The sequence below is a fragment of the Saimiri boliviensis genome, chromosome 9 (assembly GCF_048565385.1).
Source record: "Saimiri boliviensis isolate mSaiBol1 chromosome 9, mSaiBol1.pri, whole genome shotgun sequence".
Lineage (NCBI taxonomy): Eukaryota > Metazoa > Chordata > Mammalia > Primates > Cebidae > Saimiri > Saimiri boliviensis.
Window position 1 is genome coordinate 100,696,780 of NC_133457.1, and position 24,353 is coordinate 100,721,132.

At 50.0% G+C, this 24,353-nt stretch overlaps 1 protein-coding gene and 1 long non-coding RNA gene across 6 annotated transcripts in view; one reads left to right on the forward strand and one right to left on the reverse strand.

Annotated features, from left to right (window-relative positions):
* LOC104652021 (uncharacterized) overlaps nucleotides 1-24,353 on the reverse strand; it is a 107,230-nt gene that overhangs the window by 35,118 nt on the left and 47,759 nt on the right. The gene's annotated exons all lie outside the window — the stretch shown is intronic.
* Nucleotides 149-7,392, forward strand: MYL9 (myosin light chain 9). Its single transcript, XM_003932011.4, has 4 exons — nucleotides 149-256; nucleotides 3,493-3,701; nucleotides 5,684-5,845; nucleotides 6,696-7,392. The coding sequence occupies exons 2-4, from the start codon at nucleotides 3,518-3,520 to the stop codon at nucleotides 6,866-6,868; spliced, it is 519 nt and encodes a 172-aa protein (XP_003932060.1). The 5' UTR covers nucleotides 149-256; nucleotides 3,493-3,517; the 3' UTR covers nucleotides 6,869-7,392.

Sequence of the window (24,353 nt, forward strand, 5' to 3'; positions counted from 1 at the left end):
CTCGGTGCATCCCGGGCAGGCACAGCAAGGAAGGGGGGCTCACCCCAGAGTGCCCCTGCCTGCCAGCCCGTGGGCCGAGGCCAAATAAGGCCGAACGCAGCCTAGGGCCGCCCACCCCGCCCCGCGGCCCCGCCCCTCGCACATTCTTCTGCCTTGTAAGGCCGGGCCGCCGCACCCCGCCCCTGCCCCGAGTCCCGATCCCACGGCCGGCCCAGGTCCACGCATCCAGCGAGCCTGAGCGCCTTCTCCGTACCAGGTGGGAGCCGGGGCCCGGGGGTCTTGAGGACGGGCCTGATGGCCCAGGGCTGGAGATGAGAGGTGGCCCGGGCCCGACCCGGCTGTCCCGGGGGCAGAGGCGGGCCCCACGGACCGGGATGTGGTAGGGTGTGGGGCTACGAGTTTGCTGGGGGCCGACAGGGACTCTGGCCAGAGGCCGGGCACCAGGAAGGCTGTTCTGGCCGCTGGGAAGCAGTGGTCCTAAGGCAAGGGAAGGACACTGTCCAGGCTCTGCCCCTTTGCTGAGGAGCTAGAGACGCCAGACCTCAGGGGAGCCGGGGAGGGGGTTGCGATTGCCAGTGTCCCGGACCCAGTAGAGCCATGTGTGTCACTGATGGAGAACAGCCCTGTGGGACTCCATGCCCCCCAGAGCATCCGCATCCCCATCTCCCATCCCCACACCCTGGGAGAGGAGAGGGGGACGAAGACCGGGGGCCCTCCCAACACAGCCCGTGCTATATGTGTGGACCTGGGCTTCCCCTCTCTGGGTCATCTCACCTGTGAGTGGGGAAGGTCTGCCAAGAGCCCTGATGGACTCACCCCTGGGGGCGGCAGGACGAGGACTCTGGGCTGGGAGAACGCGATCCCTGCTCTTCCCAGCCCTCCAGCTGCTCTAAAGAGGAGCCTCAGATAAGGTGCACTCAAGAGGGAGGCATCTGGCCTGCCCAGCTCCACACACTGGAGGTCATGGGGGCACTGCCCTGTGCTGGCTTCAGCTCAGCCTTTGCTGCTATGGTGGGAATCTGGAAACCAGGATGGGGGACGTGGCATCTAGTCACAGCCAGGCCAAGTATCAGTACTGATTCCTGGTGTCTAGGGCCCCTGAAGGGGGAAGCGATGGCCCCAGAGCTAAAGGCCCTGCCTATGCCTGACCCTTGCCCATGCCTGACCCTGGCCCCTCCACCAGGCCCAGAAGGTGCCTCTGATCACACAGAGCTCTTTGCCGCTCCGCTGCCACAGGCCCGCCTGAGGACAGGTGCTCCCTGTTTTGTTCGAGCCTCAAAGGCACCAGGGACCAAGTTTGTTCCCCACTGACACAAACCTAGCCCAGGAGTCCTGGCCTGCAGGTGGCTTCTTCCCCTCTCATGGGCACTCCACTCCCCTTCTGGGGCCTGTTTTTCTAACTGCACCATGGGAGGCACCCCCTCTCTGCGCACCACTTCCCACGATTGCTGGGGTAGACATGGTGGCCTTGTGCAAACACTCAAGAACAGTGCTCCCAGCCACACCATGGCAGAAAGTGCAGACCAGGTGGCCATAAAGGCAGAGGGGCCCAGCTGGGATCAGACCCAGCTGTAGGTGGCCTGGCCATGCCTGCCTTAGAGCTCCACCGGACAAGTGTGGTGGGACAGTGATGGCCATCACAGCCTCTGTTGGCCACAGTGCACTGCCCCTCTGCACGCAGCCTTCTGTGGCCACCACAAGTCAAAAGTTCCAGAGAACACTGGACTCAGGGAAGGACTGGGCCCATCCAAACCACAAGAGAGGAGGGGCCAGAATCTGGGGACAATGGCACTCCCTTCCAGGTCATGGGTAAGAAAGGCTTCTACCTTTCTGAACCATGCAAGAAACACTGAGGGCTCGGTGTGTAGGTCCGTGGGACGTGGGCAGCCACTGTCTTGTGACTACAGGCAGTGATGGCCCTGGGGACCAGCTGGGGCTGGCGAGGATCCCAGTCCAGGGTTGAAGATCTCAAAGGCCAAGGACTGAGAATGACTTGAACAGAGTCATGGGATGAAGGCCTGGAAACAGCTCAAGTCACAGCCACACAGCCTGGGGTGAACAACAGACAGAGCAGGCTTCCTGGAGGCCCTGGACCCAGGGGCTGGGGCAGAGGGAAGAGGGGCCGCAGTCCTGAGACTTCAGCCAGGTCCACTGCCCCAGCCAAGGGAAGGAGGCACTGGGTCTTCAGGTGCATATCCCCCCAAGCCATGACAAGTGTTCAGGGAAAGAATCTCAGGCCTGGCCTCAGTTTCCCCATCTGTACAGTGGAAACAGCAGACTGCCACAGTTGCCTTCATATAGTAATTCATCAAACAAGCATCTATTAGCCCTACTGTGGCCTGGGATTGGTATAAACTGGGGGATCTATGCTGGCCCATGAGGGAGAGAGATCTTTAGATGTTTACTGTGGAAGCAAGGGTGAAGAGAATAGCTCCCCAAGGCGGGATCTCAAGAACTGGGCTGGAGAAGAAAGAGCACACAGGAGGAGGGACCACAGAGGAAAGTCTGGGAGTGTCCTGGGAACCGCAGAGGTCAGCAGGGCAGGATCACAGATCACAGGAGGGATGCCATGAGGGCTGTCAGAAAGGCCAGAAGGGACTCACACAGGGCCCTGAATGCCAGCATGAGAGGTCCAGACTTCCTCTGAGAAGCAGCAGGAACCTTCAAGGGCTTCAAAGTGACAGATGTAAGTCAGGGTCTTATATGGGACAAAAGAGGCCGGCTGGAGGCTAAGAAGCCAGGTCTAAACAAGGGTGAAGAAGCTGGGGTTCTAAGTCCAAGCAAGCCTCATACCCCGATAAGCACTGGGGAGTCAGAACAAGGAGGGACCCAGGATCAGTCTATGACCACCCCACCCAGGGGGCTAGTCAGACTCCCTGAGGTTGACAGGCAGGGGGTTGATTGCCCAGAGCCTCCTAGAACCTCAGGCGGGCAGCGGAGGGATGGAGCGGGAGGGTGAGGAACGGCAGGAATGCTGGACTGCTAATGCAGCTCCTTCCGGCGGGGCCAGGGAACCCGGACGGCAGCCCCAGAGAGCCCTCACGGACTCCCACAGGTGGACCCACTTTGTCACTTGGAAAGAGAGAGGGATAGTACAAATGCTATTAAGGATTAAAGGAGATAAAGCATGGTAATGGCTGGCACCAAGCCCAATCCTAAGTGTTTTACCCAAACAGTCACAGCCAAAATTGCTGACTCCATGGCCGGCACTGATCCAGGGGCTCTTGGGTCAGTTCGTCCCTACTGCTGGGCACTCCCCTCAGGCCCCTAGTCCCAAATGAGGACTCTCAGGCTCAAAGAGATAGAGGAAGTTTGTTCAGAATCACACAGCCCACATTTGTCTGCTTTTGTGAAGAACTGGGTGGTGGGAGCCCCAGATCCGTGGGCAGCCTTGAATGCCAGGCCCAAATGCTAAAAGCCAGTCTGGAGGAAGCAGGAAGATTCCCCGGCCCAGAGGCACAGGGTCACCCTGACTTCCACCCCTTCCTGCAGGGAAACCCACCCACCTGAAGCCAAGATGTCCAGCAAGCGGGCCAAAGCCAAGACCACCAAGAAGCGGCCACAGCGGGCCACATCCAATGTCTTTGCAATGTTTGACCAGTCCCAGATCCAGGAGTTTAAGGAGGCTTTCAACATGATCGACCAGAACCGTGATGGCTTCATTGACAAGGAGGACCTGCACGACATGCTGGCCTCGCTGGGTGAGATGGGGCGGGGCTCAGGCATTTACAGGGCATCTCCTGTGTAGTGAGACACATGGTGTCCATCTTAGAGAAGAGTTGTCATTACTTCGTCTGTTTAACAGGGAAACTGAGGCACAGAGCAGGTCAGGCACTGACCTGAGGTCCAGCACAGGGTCTGAACCTAGAGAGCCTGACTCCACAGTGGGCCTGTCTTAGGCTGATCTGTACACTGGGCTGCCAGGTATCATTTCATTTAAAGAAAGGGTCAGCATCTAAATAAAAGTGTGAACTGCAGGCTGTCCACTGCACAGACGGGAAACCGAAGCCGGGTTGGGGGGGCAGACCAGCTCCCCTCCTTTAGAGGTCACCCATAGCCTCTCACAGCCTCTCTGGTCCCAGTGACATCCCCAGGATCAGGACCTTAGAACTAAAAGGGTACAAAAGTCAAGTGCCATGCTCTATTGCAGATGATGAAACACAGGCCCAGAGGTAAGGCCTTCTGAGACCATGCTCTAGCCCACGGGCCTGCCCCAACATGCCTCCCAAAGCGCCGGCCACAGCCAGCCACTATCAGCCCAGCTCCTGTGCACCCTTCATCCCAGGTGACAGCTTTCAGACCATACACTGCCTAGGGGAGGGAGAGTCCAGGACCAGAGGACACAGCCCCATGACAGTCAAGCCTCGAGCTTTGGGGCCAGGGAGTCAGTCCCTAGTACAGTCCTGTGCACGTTTCTCTTTCTGTGAAAGGAGGCCATGGCCCTGATGTTTACCTACAAGGCATGGAGCAGGAGGACCAGGTAGTCCTGAGCAGGAGACCTGACAGCACACTGCCCCTACCCTGAGCACCAAACCTCTCCCGGCTTCAGGCCAGGCTCGCTTGAAGGGTCCCTCCCCAAGGAGGCCACCTGGCAGGAAGTCAATTCCAGGGTTTTTATCTGGGGCCTTCCCAACTTCATGGAGGGACTCCTCTTGAGCCTCAGCCTCCCTGACCATCCCAGGAGAATACAGCAGAGTGCCTGAGGCTCAGGGACATGAAAACTTCCTATTTCCAAAGCCGCACCCTGCACCCATTCCTCTGAACCCCTGAAACTTGATGACAGCCCTGAATGTCTACCCAGAGAAACATGGCTCGTGTTTGTAGCTCCTATCAGTGGGTCTGCAAATGAGTCATGGCTTCATCTTCAAGTTAAAAACAAGAGCAGCAAATTAATAATAATAAACTCTGCAGGTATTATCTTAAATCTCAAAGCAATCCTACTGAACAAATGCAATTATCATTCCTACTCTGCAAACAAGGAAACTGAGGCTCAGAGTAGCTAAGTAATTTACCCAACATCACACAGCTACCCAGTAGTGGGGCTGCAACAGAAACCCAGCAGTTGGTTCCAGAGTCCGCAGGCCTGTGCCAGGCATTGTTATGAGCCTTTTGCAACTACTGTCTTACTCGTCTTCACAGTTCCCCTAAGAGATGGGGGAAATCAAGGTGCACAGCTGGGACCCAAACCCAGGCCTGTGTGACAGCAAAGCCCTGTGTCTGGACTTTGGGGTTAGTCTGCCTGGGTTCAAATGCCAGGTCTACTCAAGTCCCCTCCTTACTTCCTGTCTGACCCTGGACAAGTCGCCTGGCCTCTCTGTGCCTCAGGTTCCATACCTGTGAAGTGGAGGTAAGAGTGCAGACCTCACGGGCTTGTGGAAGTTAAATGCAATAAGGTACGTGGTGTACCAGCCACAGTGATCAGTCTGCAGAGGGTCGTTTTTATCAAAGATTAGTGAGCACTGCCAACTGCTGACATCCAGGCCACAGGAGGGAACCTGGAAGCAACCAGGGGCTCCCAGCCCCACTGCTGTGGCTGCCCTGGTGCCATGCTTTATAGTTCACAAAACTCACCACCTCCAGTCTCACACAGAGCCTTGAAGGGCAGGGTGGACAGGGGTGGGAGTTGCCCCAGCTGGGGACAAAGGGCCCAGGACCACTGGCTGGAACACCCTACCCTCCACAGGGAAGAACCCGACAGACGAATACCTGGAGGGCATGATGAGCGAGGCCCCAGGGCCCATCAACTTCACCATGTTCCTCACCATGTTTGGGGAGAAGCTCAACGGCACGGACCCCGAGGACGTGATCCGCAATGCCTTTGCCTGCTTCGACGAGGAAGCCTCAGGTTCGTGGTGCCCCTATCACCACCCTGCACACAAGTGGGGCCAGGCCCAACCCAGGCATTCCATGCCTCTGCCTCTAAGGGCAAGAACAGATATCACCCATTTCCCAGGTTCTGTTACCAGAACTATGAAAGCCAGGCCACCTCCTTATTCTCGCTGCAAAGGCTAGGCCAGAACAGCCCATGGCCACCAAGGCTGCTGCCTTCTTGATCTCTCCTGCTGGCCCAGTGCACATTTTCCATCTGCTTTAGATCCTTCCAGAGATCAAACCATTTCCTGCCTTTCTTGCCAACAAGGTACAGAAACTGGCTCCCATCCTCAGATCTCCTAGCGGACATTCTGTCCCTTGGCTCATTTTTCCCAAGGGCATGTCAGGGTGATGATGGCCATTGCCATGGGCCACACGGGGCTGAAGCATATTCAAAGAGTTTTCCTAACCACCTTCACAGTCCCTCACCAGCATGGCATACTTTCATCCCCATTTTCTAGATTAAACAGGGGTTAAGGACCTTGTCCAAAGTCACACAGTTAGGGAGAACAGGAATCAGCATTTCAACTCAGGCAGTGGAACTCCAAAGCTCACGTTTACAACAGGGTGTACCCAGCACCCACTGTGTCACAGTCCCACGTTCCCCGAGTGACACCTTGGAGACAGTCCCACTGCACAACACCTCCCCCTGGGACCCTGGCAAGCTCTCCACGCACATCCCCATTCCTCAGACTGACCAGCAACGAAGACTATCTTCCTAGCCCCTCTAGGTCTGCAAGAGCTGCCAGGGGGCTGAGGGATAGGGGTGCCATATGTGTCCCAGCCCAAGTCCCTGTTCTCACCCACCCTGCCCCTGCCCTCAGGTTTCATCCATGAGGACCACCTCCGGGAGCTGCTGACCACCATGGGTGATCGCTTCACAGATGAGGAAGTGGACGAGATGTACCGGGAGGCACCCATTGACAAGAAAGGCAACTTCAACTATGTGGAGTTCACCCGCATCCTCAAACATGGTGCCAAAGACAAAGACGACTAGGCCACCCAGCCCCCTGACACCCTGGCCCCTGCCAGTCACCCCTCCCCACACACACTCATCCATTCCAGCTCCTTGCCCATGACCCTCGCTCAGGGATCCCCCCTTTGAGGGGCTAGGGTCCCAGCTCCCATGGAGGAAACAGGCCAGGAGATGCACGTGCTGGGCTGAGGCAAGTGTTCCCACCGTAACCCCAGAGCCCTGGGCTGGAGTCTGACCCCTCCAAGGAAAGACCACCTTCTGGGGACATGGGCTGGAGGGTAGGACCTGGAGGCACAGAGGAAAGGCCCATTCCCGGGCTGCTCCCTGAGGAGGAAGGGGCCCTGAGTCCTGGGATCAACACTACTTCACGGGCATCCCCACACAAACAGAAGCTCACCAAGGTCCCCTCCCTACACCCTGACCGGCCACTGCTGCACACCCACCCAGAGCATGCCACCTGCCATGGGAGCATGCTCAGGAGTCTCGGGCAGCATGGACATCTGCCCCAAAGGAGGCAGAATCTCCAATAGAGGGCTGAGCACTGCTTCCGGTCTGTGTGTCTGTGGTTTGGGTAAAATAAGGGGACCCCGGGCCTGAAACCCCCTCCCACCCTCTCCTGCCATCCCAAATACTGCCCTGCTCCTCCCACCCTGGCCTGGGGAAGGCTGGGTGTCCTCCAGCCATACAGTCCCCAAAGCCTCTGGGGACCAGAGTCTCTAGTGTGGGGGCTCTGTGCTCAGCTGAGATCAGCCGGGGACAGGGGACAGAGGGAATGGGACTGGTGGCCTTCTCAGGGCTTGTGGGAAAGGGAAGACCATGGGACTCACCATGTCCAATCCCATGGAGGGTTCCAGGCCTCTGGTTGGGCAGAGGTCAGGCCACAAAGCCCTCAGGACTAGAGCTCTGGGTCCCCGAAGAACAGGGGGGCTCCAGGAATAGTAATGAGGCGGGCATCCCAGCAGCTCAGGGTTGGAGGTGGGAACAAGGGGTTTCCCAGCCCTGAGCAGCTGGTGGGCGAGGTCAGCCCCAGGACCAGCAGTGCGGCCGCTGCAGCTTTCCATATCCCTGTGTACATAAAGCAGGCAGGGCAGGGACCCCTGCTACTAGTGGATGATGGGGACACTGTCAGTGCCTGAAGCCTGAGGGGTAGAAAGAGCGATTGAATGACTGAGCAGAGAGCCCAGAGGGGCAGGGACTGCCTGGGTCACCCACTGGGCCTGGGGCAGAGTGAGGACTGGACCCACCCCACTTGACCCCAGCGAGTGGACCCAGCTTGGTCCTGAGGACTTCTCCAGAGGGCACCCAGTGCAGGCAGCTGCAGCACTCAGCAAAGATCCCAGATCAGTGCCAAGGGGGAGCTGAGCACCAGGAGACCCCGCGTCTGACCAGGAGGCCCTAACCTCCTGCAGGCCTTAACGCCAGGCCCTGCTCAGAGCCTGGGTGAAACTCCTCATCCTGGCTCCAAACAGAGCCCCAAAAGTCCCTGATCTCAACTCCAGAAGGGGCAGGCCCCAACCACAGCCTCGCCCCTGGCCACAGACTGCGGGCCTCCAACTACACACACAGCCCTGCATGATGCTCAACCTGGCCCCTCATTCGATGCTGCCAACCTGAGGGTGCTGGGGGGGGGGGTCTCAGCGTGTCCCAGGTCACTGGCCACACATGCCTAACACCAGGGTCATAAGGTCATCTCAGCAGAGCCACTGCAGCACCAAAGGCCTTTCTAGAAGGAGGCAAGGACATGTCATCTAGAGGCCAAGCCCCAGTGTGCAATTCTGTCACAGCCCACCCCTTCTACCCCAAGACAGAAGAGCTCATATTCAAACAGGAAGCGGTCAGGACCAGTCCAGCCTCACTGGCTTCAGAACTGGCCTGGGGCTACTGGGACCCACAGGAAGGGAAGAGGACCGTGCTCTGGGCAGGGCAGGACAGGGCAGGACCCGCAGCACCAGCAGGCCAACAGTAAAGACCCCCAGAACTTTCTAAGTCACACAAAACCCAGAAGCCACAAAGGAAAGGACTCATGGATTTAAATGCATGAAGTCAAAATTCTTTTTGTAGGGTTAAAGAAACCATAGCAAAGTTAAAAGCCAAATGCATACTGGGAGGAAATATCTGCAGCATATTTAACAAAACAAGACTTAACACTAATCTCTTAAAGCTTCAATAACTGAATCAGAAAAAGACAACGCGGTAGGAAGAAATGGTAACATGAAAAGGAATCTGAGAAGAAATACATACACTTCATAAACACATTTTAAATACTCAGCAAATACGTTTTTACATGTTCAACATCATTGTTAAGACTATAAAATTTTCTATTTTTTTTCCTAGTATTTTTCTAGCCTTTTGAGACTGGGTCTCTCTCTTGCCCAGGCTGGAGTGCAGTGGTGTGATCACAGATCCTTGCAGCCTAGACTCAAGCAATTCTCAAACCTCAGCCTCCTGAGCAGCTAGTACTACAGAGCTGTACCACCATGCCTGACTAATTTTTTATTTTCTTGTAGAGACAGGGTCTCACAATGTTGCCCAGGCTGCTCTCAAACTCCTGGGCTCAAGCAATCCTTTTGCCTCAACCTCCCAAAGTGCTAAGACTACAAGTGTGAGCCACCACACCTGGCCTTCATTTTTAAATTTTTGTGGTTTTTCTTTTTTCTTTTTTTTTTTTTGAGATGGAGTTTCGCTCTTGTTACCCAGGCTGGAGTGCAATGGCGCGATCTCGGCTCACTGCAACCTCCGCCTCCTGGGTTCAGGCAATTCTCCTGCCTCAGCCTCCTGAGTAGCTGGGATTACAAGCACACGCCACCATGCCCAGCTAATATTTTTTTGTCTTTTTAGTAGAGATGGGGTTTCACCATGTTGACCAGGATGGTCTCCATCTCTTGACCTCGTGATCCACCCGCCTCGGCCTCCCAAAGTGCTGGGATTACAGGCTTGAGCCACCACGCCCGGCCTTCGGTTTTTCTTTTTTGAGATAGCATTTCACTCTTATTGTCCAAGCTGGAGTGCAATGGTGTGATCTTAGCTCACTGCAACCTCCATCTCCGAAGTTCAAGCAATTCTCCTGCCTCAGCCTCCCGAGTAGCTGGGACCACAGGCACCCACGACCATGCCCGGATAATTTTTTGTATTTTTGGTAGAGACAAGGTTTCACCATGTTGGCCAGGCTGGCCTCAAACTCCTGACTCCACCTGCCTCAGCCTCCCAAAGTGCTAGGATTACAGGCATGTGCCACCACATCTAGTCAATGTTTAAATTTTTGGTAGAGATGGGATCTCGCTTTGTTGCCCAGGATGGCCTCAGACTCTTGGCTTCAAGTGCTTCTCCTGCCTCAACCTCCTGAGTAGCTAAGACCACAAGCACACACCACCGCATCTGACAAGTTTCCTTTTTTTAATTCCTCCAAAGGCTAGCACTTTTAAAACATAAGAACTTCCATTTATTTTCTGAAAATTTTTGTGTTTCCTTATCTTGCTGGCACCTCATTAGGCTCTATAAAAGAATCCGAATAAATCTTAAAATTTTTTTTGACACAGTTTCCTCTGTCACCCAGGATGGAGTGCAGTAGGGTGATCTCAGCTCACTCTAACTCCACCTCCCAAGTTCAAGTGATTCTCCTGCCTCAGCCTCCAAGGTAGCTGGGATTACAGGCATGCACCACCATGCTCAGCTAATTTTATATTTTTAGTAGAGATGGGGTTTCACTATGTTGGTCAGGCTGGTCTCAAACTCCTGACTTCAGGTGATCCACCCACCACAGCCTCCCAAAGTGCAGGGATTACAGGTGTGCGCCATAGTGACCAGCCTAGATCTTAAAATTTAAGAGATATTATAATTTAATTTGATATACTATGGAGGTAGAAAAATATTTCAAATTCATATAGACACAGACACTTGAAGCTTCAGTTCTACAATTCATTCATATGTCAAGTTAAACCAAAATAAACAAAAACTCACTTATCCACATCTCAACAGGCTTTCTCCTTTCAATGTTTCCTTAACAGACCTGAGATCACAAACACATGAAATAAGGACCAAAAAAAACTAACAAATCAGGTTTTCTGTCTTCTCTCTCAAGATAGAAAACAGACCCTCCACCATCCTGATAGAGATAAATAAAGAGATCATAAAACCACTGTTGCCAGATACGAGAAACAGCTTGGTCAAGAACCACAAACAAAACAGAGAATCAGGCCAGGCACACTGGCTCACGTCTGTAATCCCAGAACTTTGGGAGGCCAAGGCGGGCAGACCACTTGAGGTGAGAAGTTCAAGACCAGCCTGGCCAAAATGGTGAAATCTGTCTCCAATAAAAATGCAAAAATTAGCCAGGCATGGTGATACACACCTGTACTCCTAGCTACTCAGGAAGGTGAGGCAAAAGAATCGCTTGAACCTGGGAGGTGCAGGTTGCAGTGAGCTGAGATTGCACCACTGCACTCCAGCCTGGGCAACAGAGTGAGATTCCATCTCAAAAAAAAAAAAAGAGGCTGAGGTGGGAGGATCACTAAAGACCAGAAGTTCAAGGCTATGTTGAGCTATGATTGCACCACCGCACGCCAGCCTGGGTGACAGTGGGAGACTCTAAAAATATATAAATATTTTTATATGTCACTAAAACTGTATAAATAAATCAACAAAAAATGAAAGATAGATAGATGGGGGAAAAAACAGAGTCCATGAAAGTATTTTGTTGCTGTTTTTTTTTTTTTTTTTGAGACAGAGTCTGGCTCTGTCACCAGGCTGGAGTGCAGTGGTGTGAGCTTGGCTCACTGCAACCTCTGCCTCCCAGGTTCAAGCGATTTCCTGCCTCAGCCTCCCAAGTAGCTGGGACTACAGGCATGTGCCACCACACCTGGCTAAGTTTTGTATTTTTAGTAGAGACAGGGTTTCATCATGTTGGCCAAGATGGTCTCCATCTCTTGACCTCGTGATCCGCCCACCTCGGCCTCCCAAAGTGCTGGGATTGCAGGCTTGAGCCACCACACCCAGCCTTTGTTCTTTTTTGAGATGGAGCCTCACTCTGTAACCCAGGCTGGAGTGCAGTGGCATGATCTCAGTTCACTGTAACCTCCACCTCCTGAGTTCAAGAGATTCTCCTCCCTCAGCCTCCAGAGTAGCTGGCTAATTTTTGTATTTTTAGTAGAGACTGGGTTTCACCATATTGATCAGGCTGGTCTCAAACTCCTGACCTCAGGTGATCCACCCTCCTTGGCCTCCCAAAGTGCTGGGATTACAGGTGTGATCCACTATGCCTGGCCTTAATGTATTGTTTTTTGGTGGTATTGTTATTTTTATTGTTTTTTTCTTCTCAGTATTTTCTTTTTATTTAATTAAATTAATTTATTTATTTGAGACAAAGTTTTACTCTTGTTGCTCAGGCTGGAGTGCAATGGTGCACTCTTGGCTCACCGCAACCTCCGCCTCCCGAGTTCAAGTGATTCTCCTGCCTCAGCCTCCTGAGTAGCTGGGATTACAGGCATGAGCCACTATGCCCGCCTAAATTTGATTTTCAGTAGAGACAGGGTTTCTCCACGTTGGTCAGGATGGTCTCGAACTCCCAACCTCAGGTGATCCACCCACTTCAGCCTTCCAAAGTGCTGGGATTACGGGCTTTAGCCACCTCACCCGGCTTTCTTTTCTTTTTAAAGACAAAGTCTTGCTCTGTTGCCCAGGCTGGATTGCAGTGGTACAATCACAGCTCACGGCAGATTTGACTTTCTTAGCTCAAGTCATCCTCCCACCTCAGCCTCCAGAGTAGCTGGAACTACAGGTACATGCCACCATGCCAAGCTAATTTTTTTTTTCTTTTGAGACGGAGTCTCTCGCTCTGTTGCCAGGCTGGAGTGTAGGGGCACAATCTCAGCTCACCACAACCTCTGCCTCCTAGGTTCAAACAATTCTCTTGCCTCAAGCCTCCCAAACAGCTGGGACTACAGGTGCAAGCCACCATACCCGGCTAATTTTTGTCTTTTTAGTAGAGATGAGGTTTCACTATGTTGGCCAGGGTGGTCTCAAACTCCTGACCTCATGATCCGCCCATGTTGGCCTTTCAAACTGCTGGGATTACAAGCGTGAGCCACCACGCCTGGCCATGCCCAGCTAATTTTTGTATTTTTAGTAGAGACAGGGTTTCACCATGTTGGCCAGGCTGGTCTCGAACTCCTGGGTTCAAGCAATCCACCTGCCTCTGCCTCCCAAAGTGCAAGGATTACAGGCCTGAGCCACCATGCCCAGCCAAATGAATTTTAAAATACACTGAATGTGACCCCATAGTAGTTTGATAGAAAACATTTTGATTACGTAAATATAGTTCAGAGGATCCTAGTAGGAAATCATAAGCTCTGGAAAGGACAGAATCTCAAAAGCTAAGAAAAAATGACATCAGTGAATTGTGATACAGATTGAGTGTCCTTTATCCAAAATGCTTGAGACCTGGTGTTTTAGGTATGGATTTCTCAGATTTTGGAATGTCTGCATACACATAATACACCTATCCTGAAAGTAATTTTGGTGTGTGTGTGTGTGTGTGTGTGTGTGTGTGTGTGTGTGTTCTGGGGGGGATTAGGATCTATTGCTGAGAATTTGTGATCCTGTGAGGATGTCATAATACCTTGCTTTTTCATGCTTCCTGTATATTTATTGGTTCCAGCACATCTGGAGTAGCAAGAGCTTTTTTTTTTTTTTTTGAGATGGAGTCTCTCGCTCTGTCACCCAGACTGGAGTGCAGTGGCATGATCTTGGCTCACTGCAACTTCCACCTCCCGAATTCAAGCGACTCTCCTGCCTCAGCCTCCCAAGTAGCTGGAATTACAGGCATGCGCCACCACGCCCAGCTAATTTTTTGTATTTTTAGTAGAGACAAGGTTTCACCACATTGGTCAGTCTGGTCTCGACTCCTGACCTCATGATCCACCTGCCTCAGCCTCCCAAAGTGCTGGGATTACAGGCATGAGCCACTGTGCCGAGCTTTTTTTTTTATTTATATATTAGAGAGGGTCTCACTTGGTCACCCAGAATGGAGTAGGGTACGATCATGCCTCACTGGAGCCTGGACCTCCTGGGCTCAAGCAATCCTCCTGCCTCACCTCCCACAAGTAACTGGGACTACAGGTGTGCATAACCACACCCAGCTAATTTTTTAATTTTTTTGTAGAGATGGGGTTTCACCATGTTGCCCAGGCTGCTATATAATATTTTTAACCATTCTGTGCACAACACAAAGTTGTGACTGTGACCATCCCATGTGGTGAAGTATGGAATATTCCACTCGTGGCACCATGCTGGTACTCAAAACATTTCAAGTTTTAGAACATTTCCAAAATTTGGATTTTCAGATCAGGGATGTTCAACGTGTATATAATAACAAAACACATAGGATTTGCTGGCAAGTGAAGCCCCATTCAGTAAATGTAATAGTGTAAAGCAAGTACGAGAAATGCATCCAAGCAAATAAGAGCAACTAAAAAGCAAGCCACAGTGCAAAAATATACTAGAGAAATCCTACCCAGCACCTGCAGCAAAAGTAAACATACCAACAAAATCTGGTACAAAGCTACAAAACCTTTTCCTGTCGGATATGATGTTGCCACACTTCACCACTAGGGGGAGACCAAGATCACCCAGTGAATTTAGGCCACGATGCTCAGAATTCCTGGCCCTGTCTGCTTTCCCAGACGCTGGTGGCCTCTTCAGCACCTGTAACGTCCCCCCATCTGTAAGATGCTAGCAAGCAATCTCAAGGGACCAGCAGCCCCAGGCCTATGGAGCCCTCAAGACCCTAAATCAGACCTGGGGTACCCAAGGGCCCCACTTTGCACCATTCTCTTCCATCCACAATATGGGCATGTTGTAAGATGGTAGAGAGGGTCAGGCATGATGGCTCACCCCTGTAATCCCAGCACTTTGGAAGGCTGGGATGGGCAGGTCACTTGAGGTCAGGAGTTCCAGACCAGCCTGGCCAACATGGTAAAATCCCGTCTCTACTAAAAATACAAAAATTAGCTGGGTATGGTGGCACATGCCTGTAATCCCAGCTACTCAGGTGGCTGAGGAAAGAGAATCACTTGAACCCAGGAGGCAGAGGTTGCAGTGAGTGGAGATCGCACCACCATACTCCAGCCTGGGTAACAGAGCAAGACTGTCTCAAAAAAAAAAAAAAAAAAAAAAAAAAAAGCCAGGCACGGTGATGCACGTCTGTTAACCCAGAACTTTGGGAGGCCAAGGTGGGCAACCACTTAAGCTCAGAAGTTCAAAACCAACCTGGGCAACACAGTGAAACTCTGACTCTCCAAAAAAGAAAAAAAGAAAAAAAACCCTGAAGCATAATTTACATATGGAAAAATGCATAAATTTCAAGCACACAGCTACATGACCTCCAATGGCCTCTTAATTGGCCATCCTGATCCTCTCCTCCACCCTCCACAGGGCCATTTCAGGTTGTGCTTTCCAAGTCTATCTGACCACATTACTACCGTGGTCAAACACCTCCAACAGCTTCTCCTGCTCTAAGAATAGAGACCCTCAGAAACAGAATTATAAGCATTCCTCACCTTTGAGAAAGAAAAATGAGGCTGGCTGCAGTGCCTGGCACTTGGGAGACCAAGATCACTTGGGGTCAGGAGTTGGAGACCAGCTTGGCCAACAGAATGAAACCATGTCTCTACTAAAAATACAAAAATTAGCTGAACATGCTAGTGCACACCTGTAATCTCAACTACTAGGGAGGCTGAGGCAGGAGAATTGCTTGAACCTGGGAGGTGGAGGTTACAGTAAGCCAGGATTGTGCCACTGCACTCCAGCCTGGGCAACAGAGAAAGAACAGAGAGAGACTCTGTCTCAAATAAAAAAAAAAAAAAAAAAAGGAAATGAAAAGTCAGATCTAACTCTGCCTTTAAGAAAGGAATCCACTTTAGTTAAAGGGGAACTATCAGGCACATAATACTTTGACTTTTTTTTTTTCCTTCTTTTTTTAATTTTTTTCACTATATTTTTTTCCCTTCTTTCTTCTTGAGACATCTGTATTGCTCAGACTGGAATGCAGTAGCATAATCACGGCTCACTGCAGCCTTGACCACCCAAGCTCAAGTGATTCTCCCACCTCAGCCTCCTGAGTAGCTGAGACTGCAGGCAGGCATCACTATGCCCAACTCATTTTTATATTTTTGCCATCTTGCCCATCCTGGTCACAAACTCCTGGGCTCAAGTGATTCGCCCACCTCATTCTCCCAAAGTGCTGGGTTAACAGGTGTAAGCCATCACACCTGGCCTTCGTACTTGGACCCTAACCGACACTATTTATTCAAATGATGAGCTGCAAAATGTCTCCATCTGGGGTGATGAGAAAGTAAACTTACAACCCAGTGAACTAAGAGTATAAATTCACTGAGTATGGAAGCTATTGGTCAACTTCAATGTGATGTCTGATTAAGTTTAACCATTTACTATTGTTGAATTTCCTTTTCTTTTTTTTTTTGAGAGGGAGTTTCGCTCTTGTTACCCAGGCTGGAGTGCAATGGCACGATCTCGGCTCACCACAACCTCCGCCTCCTGGGTTCAGGCAATTCTCCTGCCTCAGCCTCCTGAGTAGCTGGGATTACAGGCACGCGCCACCACGCCCAGCTAGTTTTTTGTATTTTTAGTAGAGACGGGGTTTCACCATGTTGACCAGGATGGTCTCGATCTCTCGACCTCGTGATCCACCCGTCTCGGCCTCCCAAAGTGCTGGGATTACAGGCTTGAGCCACCGCGCCCAGCCGAATTTCCTTTTCTTTACTATTGGTTTGTCCTTGTCCCATAGCTGTGTGAGGCTTTTAAAAAACCATATAATTTGGCCAGGTGCAGTGGATCATGCCGGTAACACTAGCACTTTGGAAGACTGAGGGGGAAAGATTGCTTGAGGCCAGGAGTTCAAGACCAGCCTGGGCAACACAAAAGGCCCCATTTTTTCCATGGAAAAAATAAATAGTCTCTTTTTTTTTTTTTTTTTTTTTTTTTTGAGACAGAGTTTCACTTTTGTTACCCAGGCTGGAGTGCAATGGCACGCTCTCGGCTCACCGCAACCTCCTCCTCCTGGGTTCAAGCAATTCTCCTGCCTCAGCCTCCCAAGTAGGTGGGATTACAGGCACGCACCACCATGCCCAGCTATTTTTTTTGTATTTTTTAGTAGAGACGGGGTTTCACCATGTTAACCAGGATGGTCTCGATCTCTTGACCTCGTGATCCACCCGCCTCGGCCTCCCAAAGTACTGGGATTACAGGCTTGAGCCACCGCGCCCGGCAATAGTCTCTTACTATCAATTTGACTTACTACAGAAGCTAGTCTTTCTCATAAACACACACAGTTTTTTTTTTTGTTTGTTTGTTTGTTTTTTTTATGGAGTCTTGCTCCTACTGTGCAGGGTGGAGTGCAGTGGCACAATCTTGGCTTACAGCAACCTCCACTTCCCAGGTTCAAGCTACTCTTCTGACTCAGCCTCCTGAGTAGCTGGGATTACAGATATGTGTCATCATGCCCAGCTAATTTTTGTATTTTTAGTAGAGATGGGGTTTCACCATGTTGGTCAGGCTGGTCTCAAACTCCTGACCTCAGGTGATCCACCTGCCTCAGCCTCCCAAAGTGCTAGGATTACAAGCAAGAGCCACCTCACCTGGTCTTTTTTTTTTTTTTTGAGATGGAGTCTTACTCTGCCATCCAGGCTGAAGTGCAGTGGTGAGATCTCAGCTCACTGCAACCTCTACATCCCACGCTCAAGCGATTCTCATGCTTAAGCCTCCAGAGTAGCTAGGATTACAGGCACATGCATCACCATATCTGGCTATATACACACACTGATTTGTGAAATATATCAGACCAACCAGGCATAGTGGCTCATGCCTGTAATCTCAGCAGTTTGGGAAGGTGAGGTGGGTAGGTTCCTTAAGCTCAGGGGTTTAAACGCAGCCTGGGCTATTTGGTAAAACCGTGTCTCCACGAAAAATACAAAAATTAGCGGGACATGGCTGGGCACAGTGGCTCACGCCTGTAATACCAGTACTTTGGGAGGATGAGGCGGGTGGATCACGAGGTCAAGAGATCAAGACCATCCTAGCCAACATAATGAAACCCCGTCTCCACTAAAATACAAAAGTTAGCTGGGCGTGGTGGTGCGCACTTTGGGACTCCAACTACTCAGGAGGCTGAGGCAGCAGAATTGCTTGAACCCGGAAGGCGGAGGTTGCAGTGAGCTGAGATGGCACCACTGCACTCCAGCCTGGCACCTGGCGACAGAGTGAGACTCCGTCTCAAAAAAAAAAAAAAAAAATTAGCAGGGCATGGTAGAATGAGCTTGTTGCCAGGTACTCTGGAGGCTAAGGTGGAAGGATCACCTGAGCCTGGGAGCTGAGACTGAGCACTGCACTCCAGCCTAAGCAACAAAGTGAAACCCTGTCTCAAAAAAATTAATTTTAAAAAAGAAACATATAATTGTAGGAAAGTCATCAAATGTGAAAAGTGAAGGTGCTTTTTTTCTGTAACTTTCTGTACTGCTTGCCAAGCATTTGGCAGAATATGGCAGGAGCAGTCTGTCACTTCTTTTTTTTTTTTTTTTTTTGAGATGGAGTTTCACTCTTGTTACCCAGGCTGGAGTGCAATGGCGCGATCTCGGCTCACCGCAACCTCCGCCTCCTGGCTTCAGGCAATTCTCCTGCCTCAGCCTCCCGAGTAGCTGGGATTACAGGCACAAGCCACCATGCCCAGCTAATTTTTTGTATTTTTAATAGAGACGGTTTTACCATGTTGACCAGGATGGTCTCGATCTCTTGACCTCGTGATCCACCCGCCTCGGCCTCCCAAAGTGCTGGGATTACAGGCGTGAGCCACCGCGCCCGGCCGCATTCTGTCACTTCTCTCTCACGATAGCCTCAGGAAGAGACAGTGCTGCTACCCATTTCCCGGATAGGAAGTTAGGCTCAGGGAAGTTGGGGATGTCCCAGTGTACACCCACCTCAGGGCCCACCGGAGTCGAGACAGATCCCAAGGCAGAAGCCTGAGGAACCACTGACTTACTGTGAGCCCTGCCTGGGCCTCAGGTTTGACAGTTCCCTCAGAATCACAAATCTCTGATATTCTTCTGGAGAAGTCCTGACTTCAAATATTCTGCTCCTGACATGTGTGATGGCTCCTGCCTATAATCCCAGCTCAGGAGGCTGAGGCACAAGGATCACTTAAGGTCAGGAGTTCAAAACCAGCCTAGACAACATAGGAAGACTCATTTCAAAAAAAAAAAAAAAAAAATTATTCTCCCACCAGTCATCAAAACGTCCAGGAAATGCCAATAGTAGTCCAAGCTACTCATGCAGCTGAGGCCAGAGAATTGCTTAAGCAAGGAGGCTGAGGTTACAGTGGACCTTGATCACGCCAATGCACTCCAGCCTGGGCGACCGAGTCAGACCCTGTCTTTAAATAAATAAATAAAATATTTCACCCAATCACAGTAGAAAGTTGGAATAAGAAAGCCAGCATGAAATAGCTGGGTACAGAGGTGCACACCTGTAATCCCAGCTACTCGGGAGGCCGAGGTGAAAATCTTTTGAACCCAGGAGATGGAGGTTGCGGTGAGCTGAGATCGCACCACACTGTACTCCAGCCTGGGTGACACGGTGAGACCCTGTCTCAAAAAAAAAAAAAAAAAGGCAGCATGGGAAGCCAGGTGGTAAGTTTTATCTAACTGCCTCCATATCCCTCTTACTAAATTACTATGGGTTGACCAAGGAAGACAATTAACACCTGACCCTTGAGGGGCCAAAGAAACAAAGACAACAAAAGCAGCCATTAAATGGCTCTACTGGAGGCAGAGGGAGAGAGGTGTTTTTGCTCCAGAGAGGAAAGAGAGGAAAGGAGGGCTGGGAAATGGAGGGAAGAGGTGAGCAGAGCCCGGAGCAGGAGACAGTGACAGGAGGCTGGGTAGTGGTGGGATTAAGTCAAACCTTATAAAGCCAGGGCCCAGAGGATGCCCAAGGATGGAGAAAAGGAACCTGACCTCTGTGTTTCTGTACCTTTCCTCTCACCCTCCCATTGTAAAGGGCTCACTTCACTTGTGTTACCAAGGTTTAGTTACTGGGGAGTCTAAGGGGAGCCTGGCAGAGATGAAGGGGAAACAGAATTGTGAAAACTACCAACTTAGTCAATTTTGTGCTTCTGTGATAGAATACCTGACACTGGTAATTTATTATGAACAGAGTGTATTTGGCTCACAGTTCCGGAGGGTGGGAAGTCCAAGATCAAGGAATTACATCTGTGAGGACCTTCTTGCTGCCTCATCTCATGGTGGAAGGTCTCACATGGTGAGAGAGTACACAGGAGAGAAGGCAAGAGGGTGCTGAACTCACCTTTTATCAGGAATCCGCCGCTGTGGTAACAGCATTAATCCATTCATGAGGGCAGAGCCTCTGAAAGGTCCCATCTCTCAACACTACTACATTGGGGATTAAGTTTACAACACATGAACGTCGCTCTTGGGGCACATTCAAGCCATAGCAACTACACAGCACCAGGTATGCTGTAGGCAAGCAGGCCCCAAAGGCCAAGATGATGGAGAATGGGAACTTTTAGGAATCTACAGGCATCTAAGGAAGGGCTGAGGACTTCCTCAGAGTAGGGAATAAAATTTCTGCTGGTCTTATCAAGATCCAGGACAGGAAGACCAAGTTGACAAAGATGACTTAGGTGAGTCCAAAATGAATGAGGATACAGGAGGTAGAGAAATACAGAGGACACACCTTCAGGGACAGGGCAGTTGGTACAGGCATCAGAGCATGGGCTTGGGAACCAAGATTGTCTGGGTCTAAGACACTATTTCCTACTAAAGCAGGATACTTTATAATTGTAAAAAGGTTACTCCATCAGAAAGAAGTAAAAGTTCTAAACATATAGGAAAAAAGTAGAGCACCAAAATACAGGAAGCAAAGGCTGACAGAAATAAAGGGAGGAGACAACTCAACAGACGTAGTTGGACTTCAATTCCCACTTTCTATAATGGATAGAAGTAGGCAGAAAATCCATAGTAAAACCTAAGACTTGAACGCACTAAAACCACCTAGACCTAAAACCAATCTGCAGAGGACCACCCTACACCACCTAGACCTAACACCCATCTATAGAACACTGCACACTATACCACCTAGACCTAACACCCATCTACAGAACACTGCACCTACATCACCTAGACCTAACACCCACCTATAGACACTGCATCCTACACCACCTAGACCTAACATCCATCTACAGAACACTGCACCCTACACCACCTAGATCTGACACCCATCTACAGAACAGTGCACCCTACACCACCTAGACCTAACATCCATCTACAGAATAATGCACCCTACACCACCTAGACCTAACACCCATCTACAGAACACTGCACCCTACACCACCTAGACCTAACACCCATCTACAGAACACTGCACCCTACACCACCTAGACTTAACACCCACCTACATCACACACCCATCTATAGAATACTGCATCCTACAACCATCTAGACCTAATACCCATCTACAGAACACTACCCTACCCCACCCAGACCTAACACACATCTACAGAAAACTGCACCCTACACCCTTAGACCTAACACCCATCTACAGAACACTGCACACTATACCACCTAGACCTAACACCAACCCACAGAACACTGTACACTATACCACCTAGACCTAACACCCATCTACAGACACTGTACCCTACACCACCTAGCCCTAACACCCATCTATAGACACTGCACCTTACATCACCTAGATCTGACACCCATCTACAGAACACCGCACCCTACACCACCTAGACCTAACACCCATCTACAGAACACCATACCCTACACCACCTAGACCTGACGCCCATCTACAGAACACTGCACCCTACGCCACCTAGACCTAACACCCATCTACAGAACACTGCACCCTACACCACCTAGACCTAACACCCACCTATAGACACTGCATCCTACACCACCTAGACCTGATACCCATCTACAGAACACCACACCCTACACCACCTAGGCTTAACACCCATCTACATCACACACCCATCTACAGAATACTGCATCCTACAACCACCTAGACCTAACACCCATCTACAAAACACTACCCTACCCCACCCGGACCTAACACACATCTGCAGAACACTGCACCCTACACCCCTAGACCTAACACCCATCTATAGAACACTGCACTCTACACCCCTAGACCTAACACTCATGTACGGAACACTGCACCCTACACACCTAGGCCTAACATCCACCTAGAGAACACTGCACCCTACACCCCTAGACCTAACACCTATCTACAGAAAACTGTGCCCTGTATCACCTAGACCTAAAATCCATCTACAGGACACCACACCCTCCACCATCTAGACCTAACACCCATCTATAGACCACTGCACCCTATACCACCTAGACCCAACACCAATCTATACAGCACTGCACCCTACAACCACCTAGACTTACCCATCTACAGGACACTGCACCCCACACCACCTAGACCTAACACCCATCTACAGAACACTGCACACTATACCACCTAGACCTAACACCCATCTACAGGACACTGCACCCTACAACCACTTAGACTTAACACCCATCTACAGGACACTGCACCCTACAACCACTTAGACTTAACACCCATCTACAGGACACTACACCCCACACCACCTAGACCTAACACCCATCTACAGGACACCGCACCCTACAACCACCTAGACTTAACACCCATCTACAGGACATTGCACCCTACACCACCTAGGCCTAACACCCATCTACAGAACACTGCACCTTACAACTACAGAACACAACACTACCAACCACCTAGACCTAACCCCCATGTACAGAACACTGCACTCTATACCCCTAAACCTAACACTCATCTACAGAAGACTGTACCCTACAACCAGAGAATACACATATTTTTTATTTATATATATATTTTTTTGAGATGGGATCTCACTCCGTCAACCGGCCTGGAGTGGAGAACCATGATCACAGCTCACTGTAGCCTCAATTTTCCAGGCTCAGGTTATCCTCCCACCTCAGCCTCCCAAGTAGCTTGGAGTACAGACATGCCCACCCCAGCTAATTTTTTTGTATTTTTTGTAGAGATGGTGTCTCACTATATCGTCCAGGTTCATCTCAAACTTCTGAGCTAAAGAGATCCTCCCACCTCAGCATCCCAAAGTGCTGGGATTACAGGCATAAGCCACCATGCCAGGGCCACATTATTCTTAAGCGCACATGGAACATTCTCCAGGAAAGACCATATGCCAGGTAATAAAACAAACCTCAATTAACTTAAAAGGACTCAAATAATACAAAGTATATTCTCTGAGGACAATATAATGAAATTAGAAATTTGGGAAACAAACATGGGAAACTCACAAATACATGAAGTATGTGGAAATTAAACAACATACTCCTAAATAGTCAATGAATGATTCAAAGAAGAAATCCAAAGGAAAATTAGAAAATACTACAACATGAATAAAAATGTTTAAAATTTACGGAATGCAGCTAAAGCAGTGCTTGAAGGAAAATTCATAGCTATAAATGCCTTTTTTTCCTTTGAGACAGTATCTCACTTTATTGCCCATATTGGAGTGCAGCTATGCAATCAGGGCTTACTGCAGCCTCACACCCCAGGCTCAAACAATCTTCCCACCTCAGCCTCTGGAATGGCTGAAACACCACCACACCTGGCTTAATTTTTTATTTTTTGTAGGGATGGGGTCTTGTTAACGTTGCACAGGCTGGTCTCAAACCCCTGAGTTCAAGCCACCTTCTTGTCTCAGCCTCCCAAAGTGCTGAGATTACAGGTATGCGCCACCATGCCTGGCCATATATGTCTTTTTTTTTTTTTTTTTTTTTTTTTGGTGGAAGAGGGATTTATTAGAGAGAGAGAGAGAGAAAACAGCTCCCATGCTGTTGTTGAAGGGGAACCCAGAGTGGGAAATCCATGTCTATTTGTTCAAAAAAATTAAGACTGTAAATCAATAACCTAACCTTTCACTTTAAGATACCAGAAAAATTAGAAAAGAAGAGCAAACTAAATTTAAAGTAAGCAAGAGGAAAGAAACAACAAATGAACAAATGCTGGGGCAGAAATGAATGAAATAGAGAACAGAAAAACAATAGAGAAAATTAATAAAATCAAAAGTTGTCTCTTTGAGAAAAATCTAAACAATTGACAAATCCTCAGCTAGGCCGACCAAGAAAAAAAGAAAAAAGATTCGATGACTAGAGTCAGAAATGGAGGAGATAATATCAACATTAACCTTTTAGGAATAAAATCCTGTCTCCTCCAATGACCAGCTGTACAACCAACCTCAGGTGTTACTTAGCCCCTCTGTGCTTCCCTTTTCTCTATTCTTTAAAAAGATACTATTTTTCTCAAACTGTTATGAAAAACAGTAAACAAAAGGATTTGTTGGGCCAGGTGCAGTGGCTCACACCTGGAATCCCAATACTTTGGGAGGCTAAGG

Excerpts from the sequence above, each read along its gene's own strand:
- MYL9 (XM_003932011.4), top strand. The coding sequence starts at position 3,518 with ATGTCCAGCAAGCGGGCCAAAGCCAAGACCACCAAGAAGCGGCCACAG. Across the intron at positions 3,702-5,683 it reads CGACATGCTGGCCTCGCTGG|GGAAGAACCCGACAGACGAA; the intron begins GTGAGATGGGGC and ends TACCCTCCACAG. Across the intron at positions 5,846-6,695 it reads CTTCGACGAGGAAGCCTCAG|GTTTCATCCATGAGGACCAC; the intron begins GTTCGTGGTGCC and ends CCCTGCCCTCAG.